The following is a 22,167-nucleotide window of genomic DNA, read 5'->3' as shown; positions in this document are numbered from 1 at the left end:
ATCAGTAGATGTTTTATGAGTAATCAGAAATAACAAGGAAATTACACTTTAGAGAGAAAAAATTACAATACTTGTTAGATAGACTGCAAACATGCAAGACAAATGTGGATGATGAGAAATGCCTCTGGAGCACACTGCATACTCCAGCTTTAACATATTTATCTGTGTTTAAATGTTAGTGTTGCGTTCACAGCTTGTTGTAATGTCTTCAGATGTCCAAAACCAAAATCAGTGAACATGAGTTTAAAACATATACAAGAAAAACTGTATAAAGAGGAGATAAGATGATCCTTTACTGGTCCCACAGCGTAATGTTGATATTTTAAAGATGCTTTCACTTGTACAAATGTTGCTACTGAACAGATTTAATGAGCAGAAAATAATGATAAGACCCATTTTTGATCTCACTCTTACTGTTTTTCTCCCACCAGTTTGTGGTTTCTTGGTTTTTACAAAACTCTGCACAGTATGTATTTCAAATTACACCATTTATCAGACAATTGCAAATATAATTTATTCTTCTAAATGTTTGTTATTCATGCTTGAGAGCCCACAATCACCTAATGACCACAGAAACCAGCAGAGAAACACAGTGAGGAAGTGGCTCCTGAACAACTGTCAGGGATCCGGCACAAAGACTAATGAACTCGTGGTTGTGAATGAAGCCGGCTGGTTGTTGTGAATGAAATGTTAAATTGGCGTCTCTGTCATTAAAACCGGGGGAAGAGGGAGACATGAGTCATGCAGCTTGGAGCACAATCAAAGCTTCCTGCTCCTCCATCTCCATCTCTTCTGATGGACCCCAAACAGGCGATGATCAATGCAGCGAACTGGGATAAACTCAAGCACAGGATCAACAGCAACAATGGCAGCAGCAACAGCAGCCCATATTCTGAGCAAACACTCATCCGCTGCATTCAGTGGTTGCATAAGAGATGAAATGATATCATACAGTGGCCGCAGGTTATAGGACATGCTGGGTGGATTAAAAAGCATTTTGTGAAGCTGTTTACTTGTTATTTTCACAGTAAAATGTGGGATTTTACTCAGCATTTACAGTGTAGTTCTATCTGTTCGATTGGAAGAGAGGTTTATGTTCTCATTCCTGATTTCCGGCTTCTGTTTCTGTTAGTCATTTATCCTTGGGACCAATTTCAAAGTAATTATTCTTTTAATTTACAGGTTAATTGTGACACAATTAGAGCCTAACTGCACAGACAAACACAATGACATACCTTGTTGTGACTCAGCACCATGCTGTGTGTTACAGCACACAAATTAAAAGCACATTTTTATCCAAATATGCGTAAAAATGTTGCACAAAAAGGACCAGACTCCTTTCAGTATGATATTGATTACTGCTGATAATCAAAACTCAGCTCATCTGTTGGATCTTTATTCCACTCACATCAGATTGAAGGTGAATTATTAAAGTTACAGCAACTTTCAAAGTCAAGAAATTGTGTTTTCTTCACCATTTGTGGGATAAAAGACTGACTGAGTCACCAGGTTTAAATAATGGAGGCGCCAAATGTCATTCTGAGGTAATAATAGAAAAGAAACAGTCTGCATTGCTTTATATTGATCCAGTGTTGTTTGACTTGCTGCATAACTGAAGCACAGTTCTCCTAAATGAAGGCAACTGGTGATTAACTTAGAACTAAACTGTAGATGCAAACACCAAAGTCTAATGGGCTAATAAATAGAAATAATACTCTTCTTATAGGTAAGGAGTAATCCATTACTGCCAGTAACGACTCCAAGCTGCTGCTATTGTTGTTGACTTTTTGATGCATATTTTGCCCAGCAACTTTTACAGGATGACTCACCCAACGCGGCTGTTACGCATGACAAACAGCAAAAAAACAGAAAATCAAAGGATAAGGTGGGGCGAGCAGATGGTTCGGACGCAGATAAAAAGGTGTTTGGTGCGGAGGGAGTGACTATTGGAGAGAAAGCAGAGGGGAAGGCCACACATGCTGCCGCGCACCGGGACCATGCATAGCTCCAGGCTGATCAGCGGGGCGCTTCTCTGCGCGCTGCTGGTGCTCTCCAGCGTCGCTGGAGCCGAGATGTTGGACAGCGAGTCCGAGGAGGAGCTGAGCCCCAGAGCCCTGCGGGACTTCTACCCCAAAGGTCCGAACCTGACCAGCGAGAAGCAGCTGGTAAGGTCAAGTTTGGCATTTTTGTGTCTGCACGCAGAAAGGCGATGTAACTTTCGTTATTTTATCAAGTCAATTTGTAATTTCTGATGCTTTTTACGTCCTTAAAACGAATCAAATTCTATTCAAAAACTATTGCATTTGAGTTTTTCTGTCATACAACTTCCAGCTGGTGCAATTAATCACATAATTATTCTCTTTTCCCCGTTCAGTTTGTGTCATTTTAGACAAAATATCACTTTTACGCATGACTATATTGTGCAAATAATCTTTAAATACTCTAATACCCAACAGTTTACAAATGCATTTTCTTATAAGCTATAATCACTTTGCATGTTTGATACATATGACGATTTTTCTGTTATTTAACTTCTAGCTGGTGTAATTGCCTACACATTTACCATCTTTTTCATCAATTTGCGTAATTTTAGACACTATCACTTTTACGCATGGATGTATTTAGTCAAAAATCGTTAAATATGTGAATTCCTAGATGCCTTTTCTTATTATAAGCTATAATCACTTTGTATTTTCGACACATGTGCCGTAACAATAGGTATTACATGTTTCTATGCCTATTGCTGAGCTGTTCCTTGTTTCCAATTCTGCTTTCTGGCAGCTCGGAGCTCTCCAAGAAGTTCTGGAAAAGCTGCAGGCTAAACGACTGCCTTTATGGGAAAAGAAATTCGGCCAAGTCCCAACGGTAGAGCGCACACTTAAACACGTTTCATTGACTGAGATTTTTTCGGTGCATGTAGTGGCGGGTGGAAGTTAAACCTCTGCTTTACGCTTCTCTCCCTCAGTGTGATGTCGGGGAGCAGTGCGCCGTGAGAAAAGGCGCTCGGATCGGGAAGATGTGCGACTGTCCCCGGGGAGCCTTCTGCAACTTCTTCCTGCTGAAGTGCTTATGAGCCTGAATGTAGCATTGAGATGTGGAAAAATGAAAAACTCTCACTCGATTCCTTTGTAATTACTGTCATATTTTTTATGATACAGCTGAGGAGGAGGTGGGGTGACTGCAACCAGCACGAAAAAGAACTATAGTAGTTCTATGGTGTATATTTTGGAAAAGTATATTATATCACAGAAAAGCTGTATGTTGCTTTAAGGATGCTGATGAGCAGGAGATGAGAACACCGTAAATATTCAGAACCACTTTATGTCTGTAAAAAACCCCACTTTGGATCATTGTTGTGAGAAATAACCTACTAACTGCACGATACAACTCACCCGAGGACCACAAACACACTGTAAACCTCCTAACAGCAATATTATGGGAATATTATAGTGATTCTTCGTCTGGCTGGATCCAACCTGTCTTTGGAACTTGAAATATTTTGTTTCCGATGAATGTTTTGTGTATGAATAATAATAACAATGGTAATAATAAACTGTGGATCATGTTGTTTTGTAAAGCAGTGGAGTGGCTGCATGTTCTTCTGAAACACGCATGTTTAGCTTTTCATTAATGATTTAGAGGCGTCAGTGTTTGGACAGTGATGTTTGCACTCCGTCACACCTCCAGGCTACTGCACAGAACACAATAGAGAGGATTAAAACTAAATTCAGCTGCAGATGAAGCAGAGATCGACTGTCGCTGCACCAACACTCTGATCCTCCCATTGATTATCAGTGGAGCAGCTCTTATGTTGCTGATGACGTTAGAGACACAGATGTAAACAATCTAGTGGCCTCATATCTAAACATATCCACACAAATTTGGCAGTTTCAGGATGTAACTGTGCACAAACTGTACACCTGAGTTTACGGTTTGTGCACGACACTGTGCAAAGGCTTGAGTATATGGAATTAAAACCTGAAGTAGAAAGCTTCCAAAAATGATACCATGAATGAGTTTTACCAATTGGTGAAGTGCAGAAAAAAGAACAAATCTAAACGAAATTAATTATTTTTGCATTTAAAACAGCACCAGATCTCCTCAGTGCGCAGTTTTTAAGGTACCTGGCAGGTTAGTTGTGAAGTTCTTCTATGGGATCCCAGACTGACGTCAAAATGATGAGATCAGAGCTGTGTAGTGGTCAGAAACAGACGGATGAAGCCTCCATGATGTCAGCCATAGGTGTCCTGAACAGCAGTTTTGAAGTTCAGTGTGGTGTCTTTGGCAGTCTCCACCTCAGCAGGACCAGACTCCTTACAACTTCTGGTTGATTTAAAAAAAAAAAAACACAAAAGCAAAGAGTTGCAGCGAGAGTAGAGTTGATGTGGCTATGATCTGTTCTATTACATCCACCTGTCATGGTAATTATGCAGAACTTTAAGCCTTAATACAATTCTAACTGGTGAGTTATTTATAAATTCACCACCAGTACTGTTGTCGTCACTAAAAAATACAGCTATAGTGACTAAAACCATTCATTATTTCAGGCTGTAAACATGTTTATTCCTGCTGTAAAGTTGGACATTTTAATATGGGAGTCTATGGGGACTGACTCATTTTTGGAACCAGCCTCAAGAGGCCATTCGAGGAACTGCAGATCTGCATTGGCTTCATTTTCATTTTTTAACCTCGAAGGTTACAATTTGGTTGTTCAGCGTTTCAAAGAAATTAAACCATGTGAAGGATATTGATAAAGCAGGTTTTAAAACAATAAAAGTTGACTGAAATGCTAAAACAAGATAAAAGCTTGTAATACCAGAACAATAAAAAATAAATAAGCCAAGTCATCTATACATTGTAGTCTCAAGGTGGCGATAACTGTTTATTTAAATTATGATGTGTCCTCTATCATATAAAAATACCATATGGACATAATAACAAGGTAAAAACTTGATTTTCATCAGAGGGGTGTTTTTAGATTAGGATTTTACTGACAAAACATGATACAATCATAGAATAAGATAGCTAAACATCAAACTAACAGAAAAAGTAATAACTCCTCAACCTTTACCATGATTAAAATGCTGTTTACCTATTATTGCACCTATAAGAATTATTCAGTAACTACAAATAACATTGAGAATGACTGCTAATACTTCTGCTATTTAACCTAAGTAAATTTTGGACTTATAAAGGACCATTTTTAGTGCATACTCCTTTATCCATCAGCATCACGTATGAGAAATAAAATGCTAACCGGTAAAGAGATGTTTGATGTTTGAAGTGATCTGTCTCAATCTGAAAAGTCAGCTTTTTTGAAAGCCAACATGGCTCAGTTCAAAAATTTATCTCAAAACAGAACTTATCATTTCTCTGGTATGATTTCCTCAACTGATGGTTTGTTCTTGCTGTGTTTCGTAGAGAGAAACTAACATCTCATCTGTTCAGGATTTAAATTAATGCCTCTGCAGCAAATAAAATAACATAATGTCTTGGTTCTAACTTATGACATTTAAGGAATGTATAAAAATAAGACATGTCTTTCTGATTCATCTAAAAGTCAGGAGAAATTTGTAGCTTTGTGCGGTATATCTCACCTTTAATCACATTTAATCATTTAGGTACATCCTCCTTCATAGCCATCTTACAGCTTCACAGTACATTGACTTGTTGACTTAGTTTCACAGTTTTTAGTTAATTTTGGCTCATAGACAAACAAAATAAGAGCTGGAAGGGGTTAATCGCTTACTGTATTTAACTAATAAATGCTTGATAATGTGGCCACTGAATGAAATAATCAACTTATGTTCATTCTAATTATATTTTTCTTGACTTCCCACTGATGATGTCAAATTTTGCGCTTTCTTTGTTCATATTCCACATCACTGTACTCATCTCATGTCCACCTTTTCTCTCTGTTAGCTGTCATCAATAATGCAGACAGCTGACTTTTTCGTGTCTGTTTTTTTTGCTTGGTTGTGTAGAAGTCAACATGCAGTGATCAGATTACCTGCTCACTTTTTCATGTTTGTCCTCTTATTTCCTGGAGAAGCTAGTATTAATATTTCATTGACTCTCAGACAGAACAGAAAGGCAGATCTACTTCACTAAGGTCTGTTTTTAGTGTTAAGAACACTCATTGGAAATTATTTCTTAGAGAGCATCATGATATTATCTCAAGTGATCACGCATGAATTAAAAAAACCATAGTTGTTTGGTTTTACTTAGAAAATGTCACCTCACTAGCTGACACGTTTATTCACCAGTCAAACACTTTTCAAACAATAAATCAAATGTGAAAGAGTCTTACTGGTTGAAGACATGTTCAGATACTTTAAGTAAAAGTACTTTTACAGCAATGTAAAAGAACTCCTTCATGCCTGAAAATCCTGCTTATGCAAAAATAATTAGCATTAGCAGCAAAGTCCAGATTTAATCCCTGTGACTGATACATTAGAAGAAGAAGCCTTTATTTGTCACAAATACATTTTTACAGCACTGTGAAATGTTGTTTTCATATATCCCAATGAGGTCAACCATGGTACAGCGCCCCTGGAGCAGGAAGGGTTAAGGGCGTTGCTCAAGGGCCCAATCGGGGTTTCAACCTCTGACCTTCTGATCAGTAGCCCAGAAACTTAACCATTGCACCACCACTGCCCCTTTATTTACATTTTTTTAAATTCTATATTCTTTATTATTATATCTGACATTATTAGATTATGAATAGTGAAGCATCAGTATATCAGCAGCAGGTTACTGTTGGAGCTCCAGCTATTTTTTAACCAGTTTATATCCAGTTTTATATACAGAGACAGCAGATAAACCTGAGGCCTTCAAATTAATTTGAGAAGAAACAAGAAAATCCAAAGTTCTTACTCACAAATTTGTTTCATTTGAAGTAATTGAAATGAAACCACGTGAGAAGTTTAGAGGGATAAATCATTAAATGACACTCAAAAAAGTGCTTAAACACAAATCTGTTTTCAGTTTTTCCTCTAATCTTTGATTTTTGCTGAGATTTTGGACCATTTCATTGAAATGAAGCCATGTGAGAAATTTAAAAGCTCATTATTCAATTCAAATCAATTTTATTCATATAGCACAGATTCACAGCACTTAGCATAGTAACATACAGACCTTATGAATTATAAACAGAGAACAGAAACCCCAACAATTCAAAGTTGCCTTCGGATTCCCTATGAGCAACAGTGGAAAGGAACAAAAATACTCCTAGAACTAGAATAATGAGGGGAAAACACCTCAGACAGAACCAATTAGAGGCCTGGCAGGGTTACAACTGCCTAGATTTCACAAGAAAAAGAAACAAAACAAAGTGGTAAAAGTACATACACAGACAGTTCAAAAGTTTGGGGTCACCCAGACAATTTTATGTTTTCCATGAAAACTCACACTTTTATTCATGTGCTAACATAACTGCACAAGGGTTTTCTAATCATCAGTTAGTCTTTCAACACCATTAGCTAACACAATGCAGCATTAGAACACAGGAGTGATGGTTGCTGGAAATGTTCCTCTGTACTCCTATGGAGATATTCCATTAAAAATCAGCTGTTTCCAGCTACAATAGTCATTTACCACATTAACAATGTCTACACTGGATTTATGATTCATTTAAGGTGATCTTCATTGAAAAAAAACTGCTCTTCTTTCAAAAATATGGACATTTCTAAGTGACCCTAAACTTTTGCACGGTATATATTGTACTTCATAAACATGTAAATAATCTGTGGCTGTTGCTGTCATTTGTAGCGCTCATAAACTGCATTGTGTTTCTGATAGAGTTAAACCTGAACATTATGAAGGAATTTTTGATGGGATTTACTCCAAGAATGTTGGAATAGACTGCACTGTTTTTTGGGGGTTTTTTTTAGCAAGGTGTGGCTCAAACTATGACTGAAGGGATATAAATAAAATCTCTCTACTTTACATTGACCATTGTGTCAAATCCACATCTTTGAAGTAAGTTGGGGAGTCAAAAGTACAATACTTCCCTCTGAATGGCAGTGGAGTGGTGGAAGAAGCAGCATAAATTAGACATACTAGAGGAAAGTATCTTCAAATTGCACTTCACTGCTGTACTTGTGTAAATACACTTAGTTACTTTGCACTACTGGTCTAGATTAAACTAACTATCAAGGCATCGTGGGCCTCAAGAGAATGAATCTTAATTATTTTTGTGCCCTTCTGCACAAGAAACCTAGCAACTATAACTGAGAACATTCATGCTCCACAGACCCTGAAGCTCTGCGGCGCTCATTGACCTTTCCTCTAGTGCTGCCATCAGACAAACTCGTACAGCTCTCATGGCTGGATTACCAAGCGATCTGTCACAGAAATTCTCCTCCATAATTATAGAAATCATATTAATTATGCTGACCTTTGCTCTATGACCACCACTGGGCAAAATCCTCCTCTTGTTCATGCAGTTAAAAATGTGAATTTTCATTTCCATTTGTTGCCGGTTTTTGAGTTCCCCCCTCACCTTCCTCTGAACAAGCAATCAGCTTTACACACACAGTAACTAATGGTTGTATTGCCGTCAAATTTTCTGAGAATATTCGTCATCCTAAAGAGGCTGAATCATTTTCACTTTGATCATTCTGTGGTCTGACGTCTAATACCACTTTGAACCCCTCATGTCGCTATTTTGTTAAATTTCCAAATGAAAAAACCTCCGTAGCTCCACAACTGTGAGAACAAAATGAAAAACCTTGAGCTCTGTTGATAAGAAAGACGTGGAAGAAATATTTAAATCCCATAACTTTGTGTCCCCATAACAGGGGAGACTGGAAAAACTCACTTATTCATCAATTAACTGGAATCCTAACATCTTTAATGCAAATAGACTGTATATAATGCACATGATACCACGTATTAGTTTGTGGAACACCTTTTTAAAGCCTCAGATTTGGAGTTTGGCTGTCACCATTTTAATTTTTTCCAAACCATACACTGATTAGTTGTCCATTTTCCACTAAATAGGACCATAAATGACAAAATGAACAGCATTCTGTATTGAAGGAGACTTGAAACTAGCAATTAAGACCATAAACATAATAGGAAAATGATTACTGAGGAAATAAGCTGCTGTTATTAGAATTATTTAGTGAATCTGAATAGAAAAGTTTAGCGAAGCATTAGAAACAGCAACAGAATGAGAATTTTTGTAGGACTTTGTATTACTCACATCTATTACTCAACTAATATCTTGTTAATTTATTTTTTAGTGACTTATGTTTATAATTTGCTTATGCCAACATGAATGCCATGTACAAGTAAAACACAAGCACTTATATCAGCTTTTTTATATACCAATGAAATCAATTTTAAAAATCTGTAATGGTTGTTCCAAGCTATCCGTTTTAACTGGTGATATATAGGTTAGGATTTAATTCCAGTTCTATGTGTTATTGTGTAGCCCTCTAACAGACTATACTACTAGTTGTAAGTGGTGGCCATATTTCAGTCTGGTGGCTAAAAACACCCCAAATTTAGTTTATTCAATAAGATCTGAGACCAAAAAAGTCTAAATTCTCTGATTCCAGTGTTTAAATTTGAGTATTTTCAGGTTTTGTTCCTCCTCTATAATAGTAAGCTGAATATCTTTGTGTTATGGGCAAAAGAAGATGTCATTTTTTTGGGCTCTGGAAAAATAACTTTTTCACCATTTTCTGACATTCTATAGACCAAACCTCTAATCGACTAATTGGTAACACACCAGAGAGATTAATCGACAATTGACATGAATGTCGCGGTCTCACCAACATGCTCCCATTAGATAAATCGCTTCATGTCCATGTGAGGTAATTACTTGTGTGCAACAGGGTCAAATCTAATTCCCAAAAGAAAAATGTAAGTTTTGAATCCATGAAGAAGGAAGCCGTCTAGAAATTTAGCTTTTGTTTTGCATGCAGTTGAATGGATCGAGAAACAAGGCCAGGACAGTCAAAACCATTCACTGTAAACAAGACTGTTCATCTTACTTCCTGAACTGCAGTATTTTCTGCAGACAGTGAGGATTTCTTATTGATTCCTCTGGGAATTACCTCCAATTCCGATACTGATTGCATGTGTGGATAAGAGCTTCTCCTTCTTCACACACCGAGACGGTTCCAACCTGCAGCGATTACCCATCGAGGGGAACGTTTGTTTGTTTGTTTGTGAGTGATAATTTGACAGAAAGACAGATGAAGATGGAAGCGGTTGGAGAGAAAGAGGCAGAGGATGATTGAGAGAATGACTGATGGAGATGCTGACCAGCTGATGAATGATACAGTCTGAATCAGAGACTACTCCCCCAGAATGACATTGTTGGGCGTAAAGTGCTCGATACATCAACACCAGGCAATGCTGGCAGCCACAAGTTGATTTATAATGTGTGAACGCTGACATGTGAACACCTGATCTGGTTCTGTCCTTGTTGCGTGTCACTACAAACCTCAGGTCATGTAGCGGCTCTGATTAATAGCATCATGTGTGGCAATCGAAGTCCACCACCCATGTGAATGTCGGTCATATTGAACACCCAAACAACTTCAAAATCATCACCCCACAGTCTTTTCAATTCATGGGAGTTTGTTTTCTAATTTAGATGCACATATTTCAGCATTTTAGCTAAACATTCAGTATCATGGTTCTTTAATTTCCTTTAGTCTTACTTTTACTTTTTAACCAAACAGAGCCTGCCAACGCAGCAAAGAATAACCTACAGGGAGTCTAACTTCAAGGTTCTTGTCTTCCAATTTCTCAAACAAACAGTATCCTTCAGGGAACCTTCAGATAGTGCACCTTGGAGGTTAGTTTTTGCTGGTTCCGTGAACAAATGGTTTAGGTAGGGTTTCCTGAGGGTTTGGCAAACAGTAACCTTCAGGAAAAGTTCCTTAAAGATTGTTTGTTTGCTGGTTCCCTAAACAACCAAACAATAATCTTTGAGGAACCTTTAGGGAGCATGACTTAAATGTTACTGTTTGCTGATTCTCTGAACATAAAAACAATAATCTTCAGGGGAACATTGGAGATCATTCATGGAATGTTCCCTGAAACTTTTTCAAACATTAATCTTTAGGGAACTTTTAGGGAGCATTACCTGAATGTTACAGTTTGCTGGTTCCCTGAACAAAAAAACAGTAATCTTCAGGGAACTTTCAGAGAATGTTTATTGATCGTTATCTGAAGTTTTGGGAAATGATAACCTTCAGGGAACATTCCTTGGAAGTTACGGTTTGCTGGTTCCCTGAACAAACAAACTATAAGCTTCAGGGAACCTTCAGGGAATGTTCATGGAATAGTCTCTGAAGGTTTTACTCAACAGTAACCTTCAAGGAACCTTTAGGGGAAATTTCTTGAAGGTTACTGTTTGCCGGTTCCCTGAAGCTTCTTAAAATTGGCAAACAGTAACCTTCAAGGAACTTTCTTTGAAGGTTACTATTTTCTGGTTCTCTGAACAAACAAATAGTAACCTTCAGAGAACATTCAAGGAACATTCATAGGATGCTCTCTGAAGAGTTTGACACATAGTAACCTTCAAGGAGTGCTTCTTGAGGGTAACTCATTGCTGGTTCCTTGAACAAACAATCATCAGGGGACAGTAAAGGAATATTCCTTTAACGTTATAAAAATAGTAACCTTCAGAAAACATTCCTTGAAAGTTACTGTTTGCCGATTCCCATAACAAACAAACTGTCATCTTCAGAGAACTTTTAAGGAACATTCATGAAATGAAAGATGTAGCAAACAATAACCTTTGGGGAACCTTAAGGAAATGTTCCATGAATGTTACGATTTGCTGGTTCCCCAAACAAACAAACACCCATCTTCAGGCAACGTTCATGGAATATTCCCTGAAGTTTTGACAAACAGTAACATTCTCAACACCCAGTGGTAATTTCACTGGAGACGCAGTTGCAAAGTTTTAGTGTTCAGTTTGTCAACTTTTACCTTGATGTGACTCTCGACAGCGTTTGTGTGTCTGTAGTATCTGTGGTGAAACTTTTCTCCATGTTTCAAGCAGCAAAGCTTTCAGTTCATCTGCACAACAGCACAGATGAGCTGACATTTAAATTCATTAACAGCATCCAACAGGTGTTTTGTGGGATTTAGACCAAGTCTGTAGGCGGAACAAGACTTTCTGTTGGGATAATTATTCTTCTCAGCCTCTGGTATGTTAAAGATCACCAGCCTACTGAAATGTTCTGTCATTTGAAGTTTTTTTTTTGTTGGTTTGTTTCCTCAAGTTTGCATCTAAAATTCCTCTGAAACTGCCCCAGACTTTGACTTCTTCACCTCCATACTGTACCGTATCTTTAGGGAAGTCTTTCTCTACACAAGTTCTCCACCAACATTTGTTTAAATTACAAATTCTCCAGAAGTTTAAGACACTGTGCATGTTCTTTGCATACTTAATCCAAACTGTCTCATTCTTTCTGTTTATGAACAGTTTCTGTTGTATCATCCTCTTTCTGTATCCAAACTCATTGATCTCTGAAGAGTCTTTCTTGATTTTATTCACAATTATTTGGTGTAATTTTCTTCTTGTCTTTCTGGTTCTGTCTTCTTTCATCAGTCATGACTCTTCAATTTTTTAATCAACCAGTTTCAAGACAGTTTATATATTAAATCAGTTACCTCTAAGTCTACTCAGATATCTCAAGCAGAGTAACAACAATTGGAGTTAATTGTTGCTATTTAATAGTTAATGTTTATGCTTTAAGAAACAATTCTATCAATTTAGTTGTAGTCAGTGGTGGAAAATAACTAAGTCCACCATTGAAGCATTTGTACTTTTTATGATTATTTCCATTTTATGCTTTGCTTTCCTTCCACTCCACTAAATTTTAGAGGAAAATATTGTGCTTTCTACTCCACTACATTTATCTGACCGTTTTAGTTACTTTAGATGTACATATTTGACACAATGGTTATTATAGCGGGCTTTTAAAATATAACACATACAGATTAAACCGGTGATTTCCAACATTTTTGGCTTCTTCCAGTGAAGCAGTATGAAGTCAGGTTCACATTTCAGATGTCTATGAGTTACTAGCAGCTCCACCAAGTGATTTTTCCCTCTAAAATGCTCACTTTTCAATAAATCCACACATGATCCAATATCTCAGCAGAAATTAAACATTAGAGATGCCTTCCTTTCTCTCCAGTCAATCGTGTTTTGAGCTCTACCTGCTGTAAATGGATATGAAGTAGTTCAACCTGCAGCAGCTCCAACAGTAACATGCTGCTGACACACTGATGCTTCAATATTAGTAACACAATGATGGCAGATATAACAATATATCGGTTACAGAGACTGAACTAGGACTTTTGCTGGTAATATTTATGCACTTTTACTCAAGTAAGATATTCTATGCAAGGCTTCTACTTGAATGGAGCATTTCTTGGTACTTTTACTTAAGTAAAAGATCTAAAAACTTGTTTTGCCACTAAGTTAAGTAGAAATTACTGGCTTCGAGTAAACTGTATTTGTGTTGTTTATTGTTAGGAAGATCCACATGCAGAGCTTTTGTGCAGAGAGGTGGATGTGAACCACACATCATTTTATTTTTCTGTTTACTGTATTTACTCCAGTGGCTACAAGAAAATCTCCTTTTTAAAGTTAAGTTTACTTGTCTGATTAAAGCTAGTGATGGTCCTCTGATACCCGAGGCTTCGACACATGCGCTGTAGCTCATGAAGCAAACGTATCGAGCCACTGTGCCGAGGCGTGGTTTGGTCACGTGACTCGTGACGTTTGAATCACTTCAGTGACGTTTGAAGCACTCAACTGCTTCGAATCATCTGATTGGTTCGGTTTGTTATGTGAATCACTCAGCGGGATCGAGTGTTCCGGGATAGGAGATCCCTATTTAGTGTTGTTCATTTGAATTGTTTTTCGCAGAATAGATTGTTTTTTTTGCTGTTGTTTTTGCTTTGAGAGTTAGTAGTATGTCAGATTTCGTATTTCGTAGAGAATAGATAGATAGATAGATAGATAGATAGATAGATAGATAGATAGATAGATAGATATATATATATATATATATATATATATTCCCAACTCACCACCCCCATGCCACAACACCTGGCACAGAACCTTGTCAGGTGCTTAGCTGACAGACTACAAACCAAAGAAAAGAACAGTTCACTGACTGTTGCTACACTTGTGGCTCTGCAGTTCAAAACTTTTGGATTCACCAATCAGAGTGGCAGCCAGTGTGAAAGAACGTTTAATAACAGAATGCACAACAATTAACATAAAGAATACCAAGCAGCAGTCATCTACGTCACAAGCACCACCACAGCCTCGTCCTCCACCACCAGCAGCACCTTCCACAGGTATTCTTTTTCTCTTCTGAATAGGGAATGACTGACATTTCTGGTGATGATGATGATGATCTTCAATATTTTTCAGTTCAACTGTGGAGCCTATTAGACGAAGACGCAAGTAGAGCCTGGCAAATGCAAAGCGCCACAGCGAATGCAATTGTAGAAAGAACGGCAGACCCACTGGCTTACTGGGCAACCCACAAAACTGTTTACCCAAACTTGTACAATGGAGCCAAACATTTCCTGTGTACCTCAGCCTCATCTGTGCCGTGTGAACAGGTTTTTTTTTTTCTAAGGCTGGGGAGATAGTGAGTAAAAGAAGGAACTGCTTGAGTCCCAAACAATGTTCCCTGTAATTTTTCATGAGTCTGAGCAAACACACAAACTCCCTGAGCGTCCCTTGGACCACTGTGAGCAACATCAGACGTGTGCACTGTGGTCACACCAGCATCACATCCATTCAAGTTACATGGTTCATTAAAAGAATCAAATTACAGCATTTACATTTCTGTTAAAACACTTTGTCAACAGGAGCCAGTTGAAGGCTGCAGTGATTTTAGTGACACTACAATGTATAAGAGTGAAGTTATTGAATATTTGTCTCTCTTTACTGTTGCAGTGGTTTTGCAAATTGCAGACGGACCCTGTTCACTCCATAGACACCAATGTTATTCCTGTAGCTTGAAAGACAGCTACTTTTGATAAAACTGGGCTTGTAGCACATTGTCTGCCTTGCAACAATGGGAAAGAGGCACCGTTTATGTTTTGACAACCTATATCTAATGAGTTATTGATGCTGGAAGTCCGAATCTGTGAATATCTTTCCAACTTTACTGAACTTGGGGCCACTACCACCTAAGGAGTGATATATTTAATTTGAAAAAAGCATTTAGCCATACTTAAAGCTTTAAGTGCTTTATTAACACGGAACTAAAAATTTTGTATTGTTTTATTATCACAGGTTCTGTCTGAAAAGAGGTGGCATCATTTTAAACAGTGAAATCAAACTAATAAAATGTAATGACCAACCAGTGAGCAATACTGGATTCTGCAAAAACATAAACAACTTTTTTAAAAATCTAAATCTTATCTTAACACAGTTAATGTATTAACTTATTTTTGTGTGTATGCATGTATTTATTGATTTATTTAGTACTGTTAACATATCAGAGTTCTGAGTGAATTTTTCTTAAGATAGGCAAAGGCCATTTATTGATTACATATAGGCTGTTAAATGTTTATTAAAAACTAAAAAGCATTTAAAAAAAACAACTTAGGCATTTATTGAGTCACTAAAATACTGTAGAGTACAGACCACATCAGCATGATTATAAGCATCCTCTGGTAAATTAACAACCAGATACTGATGTCTCTCACCATATGGACTTCAGGAGATGACTGGGGGATGATAAACTGTGACCTACTGGTTGGGTTCTCTCTGTTCTCATGTTTCTTACATGTTTGTCCCCTGACAGCCGGGTCCTAATGTTTTTTGAGCAACACACCATACTATGACGTTTTTACAATGATGGTTCTACTATGGAACCAGTTTGACATGTTCAGGTGTTCTTTGTGTGAAAACTCAGAGATTTCAGGTATCAGAAGGTGGTTTTCAACTTTCTTTGTTAACTTTCTGCTTCAACTTTAAACTAAATTTCCTTCACTAACCCAGCCCTCTGGACTTCCAGGAAGCTGTGTTCCTATTGGCTGTCCAGGTGGCTGTGTTCCTATTGGCTGTCCAGGTGGCTGCTTGGTGTTATCAGGAACACCTGAGCACCTTCACTAACCCAGCCCTCTGGACTTCCAGTAAGCTGTGTTCCTATTGGCTGTCCAGGTGGCTGCTTGGTGTTATCAGGAACACCTGAGCAGCTCAGTGTCTTCCTGCTTTATTTAGCTGCAGTCAAACATTTCCTCTGCTTCTCTTCACCAGTGAACTGGGTTTGGCTCCTTTGCTTTAGGTTGTTCTTTAGGCGTTGGCTTGCAGCTTCCAGCAGTAAAATCGTCTTTAATGTGTTTCTTGGTGTGTTTTAGGGCTTTGTACTGGATAGTTGTCTTGGTAAATGTGGTTCTTTAGCCACAGTGAGCACATGGTGCTAATGTGTGTAGTGATTAGTGGATTTGGTCCAGCTGAGTTGTGTCTTTATCTTGGCTGTAGTGAGTCTTCAGAGGTTTTTGGTCAGACACATTCTGTATTCTTGTTTATGAACCAACGTTGGTTGTCCAGAAGGTAAGAGTTCCTGTCCTGATTCTCTGTTCTCAGAGGTTCTCTGGTAGGCTGCAGGAGACTTTAGTGTTTGTGTTGTGCTAGTTTGGTTTTTGTATGGTTTCATTTGGACGACTATCTTGAGGCCCCTCCATGTGGTTTAGTGAGGTTTTCTGGAACAGTTCTACAAAGCAACCTGCAGCAGAAGAGACTTTGAGAGTTTTTAGGAAGTTCTGGAGACCAGACTTTAGAGCAGCAGAAACATTTGTCAGCAGTTTGAGCAGGAGAAGGTGAGCTTCAGAGTAGAAATGAGACAGAAACCTTCTTGACCCGTGTGGTGAGGTCCTGTACCAAGAGTTTGAGCAGGTTGTGAAGAGTCTGTAGTTCTTTGGTCTGAAAGTACAAGAAGAATCGACTCATTAAAGGAGAAAACAGGAGATATTGTTGGTTCTTCTGTCGCTCTGCAGTTTCCAGTTTCCTTAGACTGAATATCAAGTTTATATTTTAAATGATTTCCCATGTGAGCCCAAGAAGACTTCAATAAACTCCCTCCATCCCCTGGACACAACATATTTTATTACCATGTTAAATCTTTTTTTTTTTTTTTTTTTTTTAAATTGTTTTTGAGTTTTAATCATAGTTTTTTCTCTTTGCTTGTTTAGTTTTGTCATCTGTGTAAAAGGTGCTAAACAAATAAAGTTGAATTGATAAACTGAATAATTGACTAACTCATGATTGTGACAACAGAAGTATTTTAATTGTGATTTAAGGGTTTATTTCATTTTTAAGGTTGGGGTTAAAATCTTGACAGAAAAAGAAGATTAAAGAAATAAACTACATAACAAAAAGCAATTAAATCAAACAAAAAAAATAATACAATAAAACTTTTAAAAAGTTTTATTGTTAAAAAGATTTAAGAAATTTAAGATGTAATTTTCTAATTAAACATTTAATTTTTAAATTAAATGTTTTGTCTTTTTAAAGGTTTAATAATCTAATTAAATGTTTTGCATTTTTTTAAATGTTTAATATTCTTGTTTAATTTTATTTTTTAAATGTTTAATTATGGAAAATATTTTATCTGTAATTTTTAATATTTGTATTTTAAAAATTTTGTTTAATTTCATAATGACATGTATTGTATGTTGTTGAATTATCTAATTCAATATTTTGTCTGTTTAATAGTTAAACATTAAATACAATTAAATTATATGTACATATACCACCTTTTAATGTTTATTTTTCTTTTTAAATGCTTCATTGTATTTTCTGTTTAATTCCTATTTGAAGTTTTATTGTCTTTATGATGTAATTTTCTAATTAAACATTTAATTTTTTAATTAAATGTTTTGTCTTTTTAAGGGTTTAATAATCTGATTAAATGTTTTGCATTTTTGAAAATGTTTAACATTCTTCTTGTTTAATTGTATTTTTTAAATGTTTAATGATGGAAAATACTTTATCTGTAATTTCTAATATTTGTATTTTAAAAATTTTGTTTAATTTCATACTGACATGTATTGTATCGTGTTGAATGATCTCATTCCATATTTTGTCTGTTTAATAGAGTTAAACATTAAATTACATTAAATTATATTAAACAGACAAAATATGGAATGAGATCATTCAACACGATACAATACATGTCAGTATGAAATTAAACAAAATTTTTAAAATACAAATATTAGAAATTACAGATAAAGTATTTTCCATCATTAAACATTTAAAAAATACAATTAAACAAGAAGAATGTTAAACATTTTCAAAAATGCAAAACATTTAATCAGATTATTAGAACCTTAAAAAGACAAAACACGGGTGCCCATATAGCTCAACAGGTTAAGCGGGTGACCAATGTACAGGGGCTGGTCCCTGACGCAGCGTCCCGGGTTCGAGTCCCACTAGTGGCCCTTTGTAACAAGTCTTCCCCCGACTCTTCTCCCCCGTTTTCTGTTTGTCTCTCACTACACCTATCCAATAAAAGACAAAACATTTAATTAAAAAATTAAATGTTTAATTAGAAAATTATATCTTAAAGACAATAAAAGTTCAAATAGGAATTACACTGAAAATACAATGAAGGATTTAAAAAGAAAATTAAACATTAAAAGGTGGTAAAATATTTAAAAAGAAAAACCTTAAAGATTTAATCGAAACATTAACAGACTGTGTGAAGGTTCAAACTAACAGAGAACTACTCAGGAACTTAGAAAGTATCAGTCCTTGGACTGTCTGGAAGTTCAATCTAACAGAGAACTACTGTGGGACTTAGAAAATTTCAGCCCTCAGACAGTGTGAAAGCTCAGGTCCTGAGGACTCGGGAGGTCTGGAGGCTTTGAAAGTCTTGGAACTGAGGGTTCCACCCTCCAGCACAAAGGCTAAAGTCCAACCTCCTGAGAAAAACGATCGAGTTGAGACTCAAGTTAAAAAAAACTCGAAAATGGCAAAAAAAAATAGATGATAAATGCGCAAAAAAAAAAAAAAAAAGTATTGCGCGCAGCTTAGAGGGAACAGTGGTCCCAAAACTGTTGATAAATTATTTCTCAATAAAACCTCATAACCAGTTACATAAGCACACCCTCTTTATTGACCTCTTTACCAATAAACCCCAAGACATATACTTTGCCAAAATCCATAATAATCCATAAAATCTTCATTTGCACCAGCCCCATGTGAAAATGACATCAGTCTGTATTTGTAGAGCACCGTTTAAATGTTTCATAACACAGAATATAAGCAAAGAGTATATAGGGATACAGACAAACATGGGAAATAAGAAACGTGCTCTTCAATAGTTATTGTCATTATTATTACTAGTAATATTATTTTTGTGTCCACTACAACCCATACAATCATCTAGTGTAGTCAAACAGGAATGTGTGCATGGCGAATCAAATCCAAAACAATCCATGAACCAACGACCACGTCTTGATTGCACTTCATATTATTGACCACTAGATGTCCTACTCGAGCACTGTGTGTCATTGAGGCCTCGAGTAATGAACCATGTTTTGAATGAAGTGTCGAAGCTTCAACAAAGCCTCGATCAGCCATCACTAATTAAAGCAAGCAGCCTGTTAAAAAGACACTGTTTACAAAAGTCGTCACCTGAGTTTCTTGCTTGCGGAGGCCATTTTGTCCTGGAGTTTAAAGAGGAGCCGCCTCTGGAGAAGTTATTTTATTGGTTCACTGAGTGGGCGGGACATGAAGGATCTGTCCTGATTGGCCGGTTTAAACTTAATCTTTCCCTATATATATGTGCATGAACGTACTAGGAGAGAACAATGCAGAACCAGAATCAGAAATACTTTTTTGAGGGGAAATTGCTTATGTTACAGCTGCTCCTTTTCAAAGTCTAAGAAATTTAATCAGTACAAAAAAATATGTAGATAAACATAAGTAGAAAATATGTTCTAAAATATGAACATAAGTAGAAAAATGACATTAAATATAAGCATAAGTAGAAAAATATGTCTTAAAATATCAACATAAGTCCAAAAACATGCGCTAAAATAAAAACATAAGTAGAAAAATATGTCCTAAAATATGAACAATAGTAGAAAAATATGTCCTAGAACATGAACATAAATAGAAAATATGTCCTAAAATATAAACAACAGTGGAAAAACATGTCCTAAAATGTGAACATAAATAGAAAAATGTGTCCTAAGATATGAAAAACAGTAGAAAGATATGTAAAATATGAACACAAATAGAAAAATATATCCTAAAATATAAAAAATAGTAGAAAAAGACTAAGCATAAAATGTAAAATGTGCATTGTTCCAAGAAAAATAAAATTAGAAGCAATTTGTGAGTTTTTTTTTTCTCTTCCTCTTTTTTCTTCTCACTTTTCATTTAAAAATTACAAATAAGTAGCTTCCGATGTTCAGGCATTTGTTTTTTTTTTTTAAATAATAATGTTTGACCTCCAGATTCACTAGTCCTTGCAACATTTATTATCTAACATCTTTAAAACTACAAAAGACAAGCAAAAAAATACCAAAAAGTAAATGTTTAATCAAACATACCACAGAGATCTGTTAACACCTTCTCACTGACAAGTTTTTGTGGAATTTTAATATTCAGTAGACCCAAATGATTACGGCAGAAGAATTCAACAGTCAAAATGCAAGTACGAGGCTTCATTTGAAAGGTAATAAATTCTAGTTTCTGAAAATGTATTTGTTTCTCAAATGGTTAACTAGCAACAAGATGGCTGCTAAGAGGTCAGGTTCCCTAAAATATTCCACAAGATGCAACAAAATGCACCAGAAAGACCAACAGAATCACAAAGCACCACACAAAGAACTGATGTACTTTCAATGTTTTTAATGACTTAAATTACTTTGAGTGGTTTAAAATCAATAACAGCCTTCCAAAACTTAGAGTAAAACATTTGATATAAACACTGCACTCTAGTGGTGCTTCTTGAGATTTTACACTAAAATAAACTCAATTAAATGTTTATCTGCTGTATGTTTAGGTGTGAAAACATACAAATGCTGCATATGAACCACAACTAATGGCAGCAGGGTTAATGTTAATAATAATATTTATCCTATTTGTGACTTTCTGACATAGCTCAGCCCGTTTGAATCATCCTCTGCATCATATCAGAGCTCATATTCACATTTCTAATGAAGCAGAAACAACACAGTGTGTTCATGTGAGTTCAGTTGGCTCCGCTGTGCTGATGAGGCCTGAAGGCGACGTCCTGCTTATATAAACAGCAGGTCAAAGGAGGGACGAGTTCAAGCATGAATGTCACTCAAATCACTGAGAGTTCATAATTATGTGATGCAGCGCTGCTAAAATCTAACTGACCGTCTCTAATGAGCAGCTGACTCATTGTCTGAACTAATGAGAGGCCACATGTGGCACAATTCAACATGAGGACTCCACATTTAAAATAACTGTATTTGTCAGAAATTGTCAAATGAGATCATTAAATTGGTGATGGAGAGAACCACTGGCTGATATACAAAAATCTATTAAGCTGCAACAGGTAGAAACCAAAAAGCACACAAGGAGGATCTGTTTTATACAAAATTCCCTGTGAAGAAAAAAAATCAGTTAATACATAGTAATTTTCTGGTAGTTGGGCACCAAAATATGTACAAATATTGGCTAAATTTGCCCCAACTAGGTGCTTTTAGTAGCTGTCCTAAAACTACTGGTTGTATCTTTGACCTTCCTTTTGACAGAATTGGTCCAGTTCATCTGAATTTGTTGTCTTTCTGACATAGATTTGTTTCTTTAGTCCACAGGTTCTTGATAGAGTTTAAGTCAGGACTTTGAGGAGACCAGTCTAAACCTTAATTCCAGCCTGATTTATCCATTTCTTTACCACTTTTTTACGCACTTTTGTGTAGCTGGGGTCATCGTCTTGTTGAAACAACCAGCTGCATCCAAGATCATTCTTTTGGCTGATAATTTCAGGTTTTCCTTAAGAATGTGAGGGTAATCTTCCTCCTTCATTATTCCATTTACGTTGTGTAAAGCTCCAGTTACACAGACCATGATACTGCCACCACCATGCTTGATGGTAGGTTTGGTGTTCTTGGGGTTAAAGACCTCACCTTCTCTCCTCCAAACATATTTCTGCTTGGTTTTTGTTTCTA

The 22,167-nt window shown here is 36.5% G+C and overlaps 1 protein-coding gene and 1 long non-coding RNA gene across 2 annotated transcripts; one reads left to right on the top strand and one right to left on the bottom strand.

Moving 5' to 3' along the window:
* Positions 1-1,929: 1,929 nt before the first annotated feature.
* cart3 (cocaine- and amphetamine-regulated transcript 3) lies at positions 1,930-3,577 on the top strand. Its single transcript, XM_023285366.3, has 3 exons — positions 1,930-2,165; positions 2,782-2,865; positions 2,966-3,577. Exons 1-3 carry the CDS (start codon positions 1,977-1,979, stop codon positions 3,071-3,073), a joined length of 381 nt encoding a protein of 126 aa, XP_023141134.2. The 5' UTR covers positions 1,930-1,976; the 3' UTR covers positions 3,074-3,577.
* Positions 3,578-14,224: 10,647 nt separating this feature from the next.
* Positions 14,225-17,338, bottom strand: LOC129347464 (uncharacterized). The gene is made up of 2 exons (XR_008599584.1): positions 16,118-17,338; positions 14,225-15,998 (listed from the first exon to the last, which is right to left on the bottom strand). It is a non-coding gene; the product is annotated as an uncharacterized LOC129347464 (long non-coding RNA).
* Positions 17,339-22,167: the final 4,829 nt, after the last annotated feature.

This window comes from Amphiprion ocellaris, chromosome 1 (assembly GCF_022539595.1).
Source record: "Amphiprion ocellaris isolate individual 3 ecotype Okinawa chromosome 1, ASM2253959v1, whole genome shotgun sequence".
Classification (NCBI taxonomy): Eukaryota; Metazoa; Chordata; class Actinopteri; family Pomacentridae; genus Amphiprion; species Amphiprion ocellaris.
The sequence above is the reverse complement of the archived record's forward strand: the minus strand, read 5'-3'. Positions and strand labels throughout refer to the sequence as shown.

What these genes read in the sequence shown, in the direction of transcription:
- cart3 (XM_023285366.3), top strand. Translation starts at nt 1,977, where the DNA reads ATGCTGCCGCGCACCGGGACCATGCATAGCTCCAGGCTGATCAGCGGG. An exon ending in TGACCAGCGAGAAGCAGCTG is followed by an intron (nt 2,166 to 2,781) that starts GTAAGGTCAAGT and finishes GCTTTCTGGCAG; the next exon opens with CTCGGAGCTCTCCAAGAAGT. An exon ending in AATTCGGCCAAGTCCCAACG is followed by an intron (nt 2,866 to 2,965) that starts GTAGAGCGCACA and finishes TCTCTCCCTCAG; the next exon opens with TGTGATGTCGGGGAGCAGTG.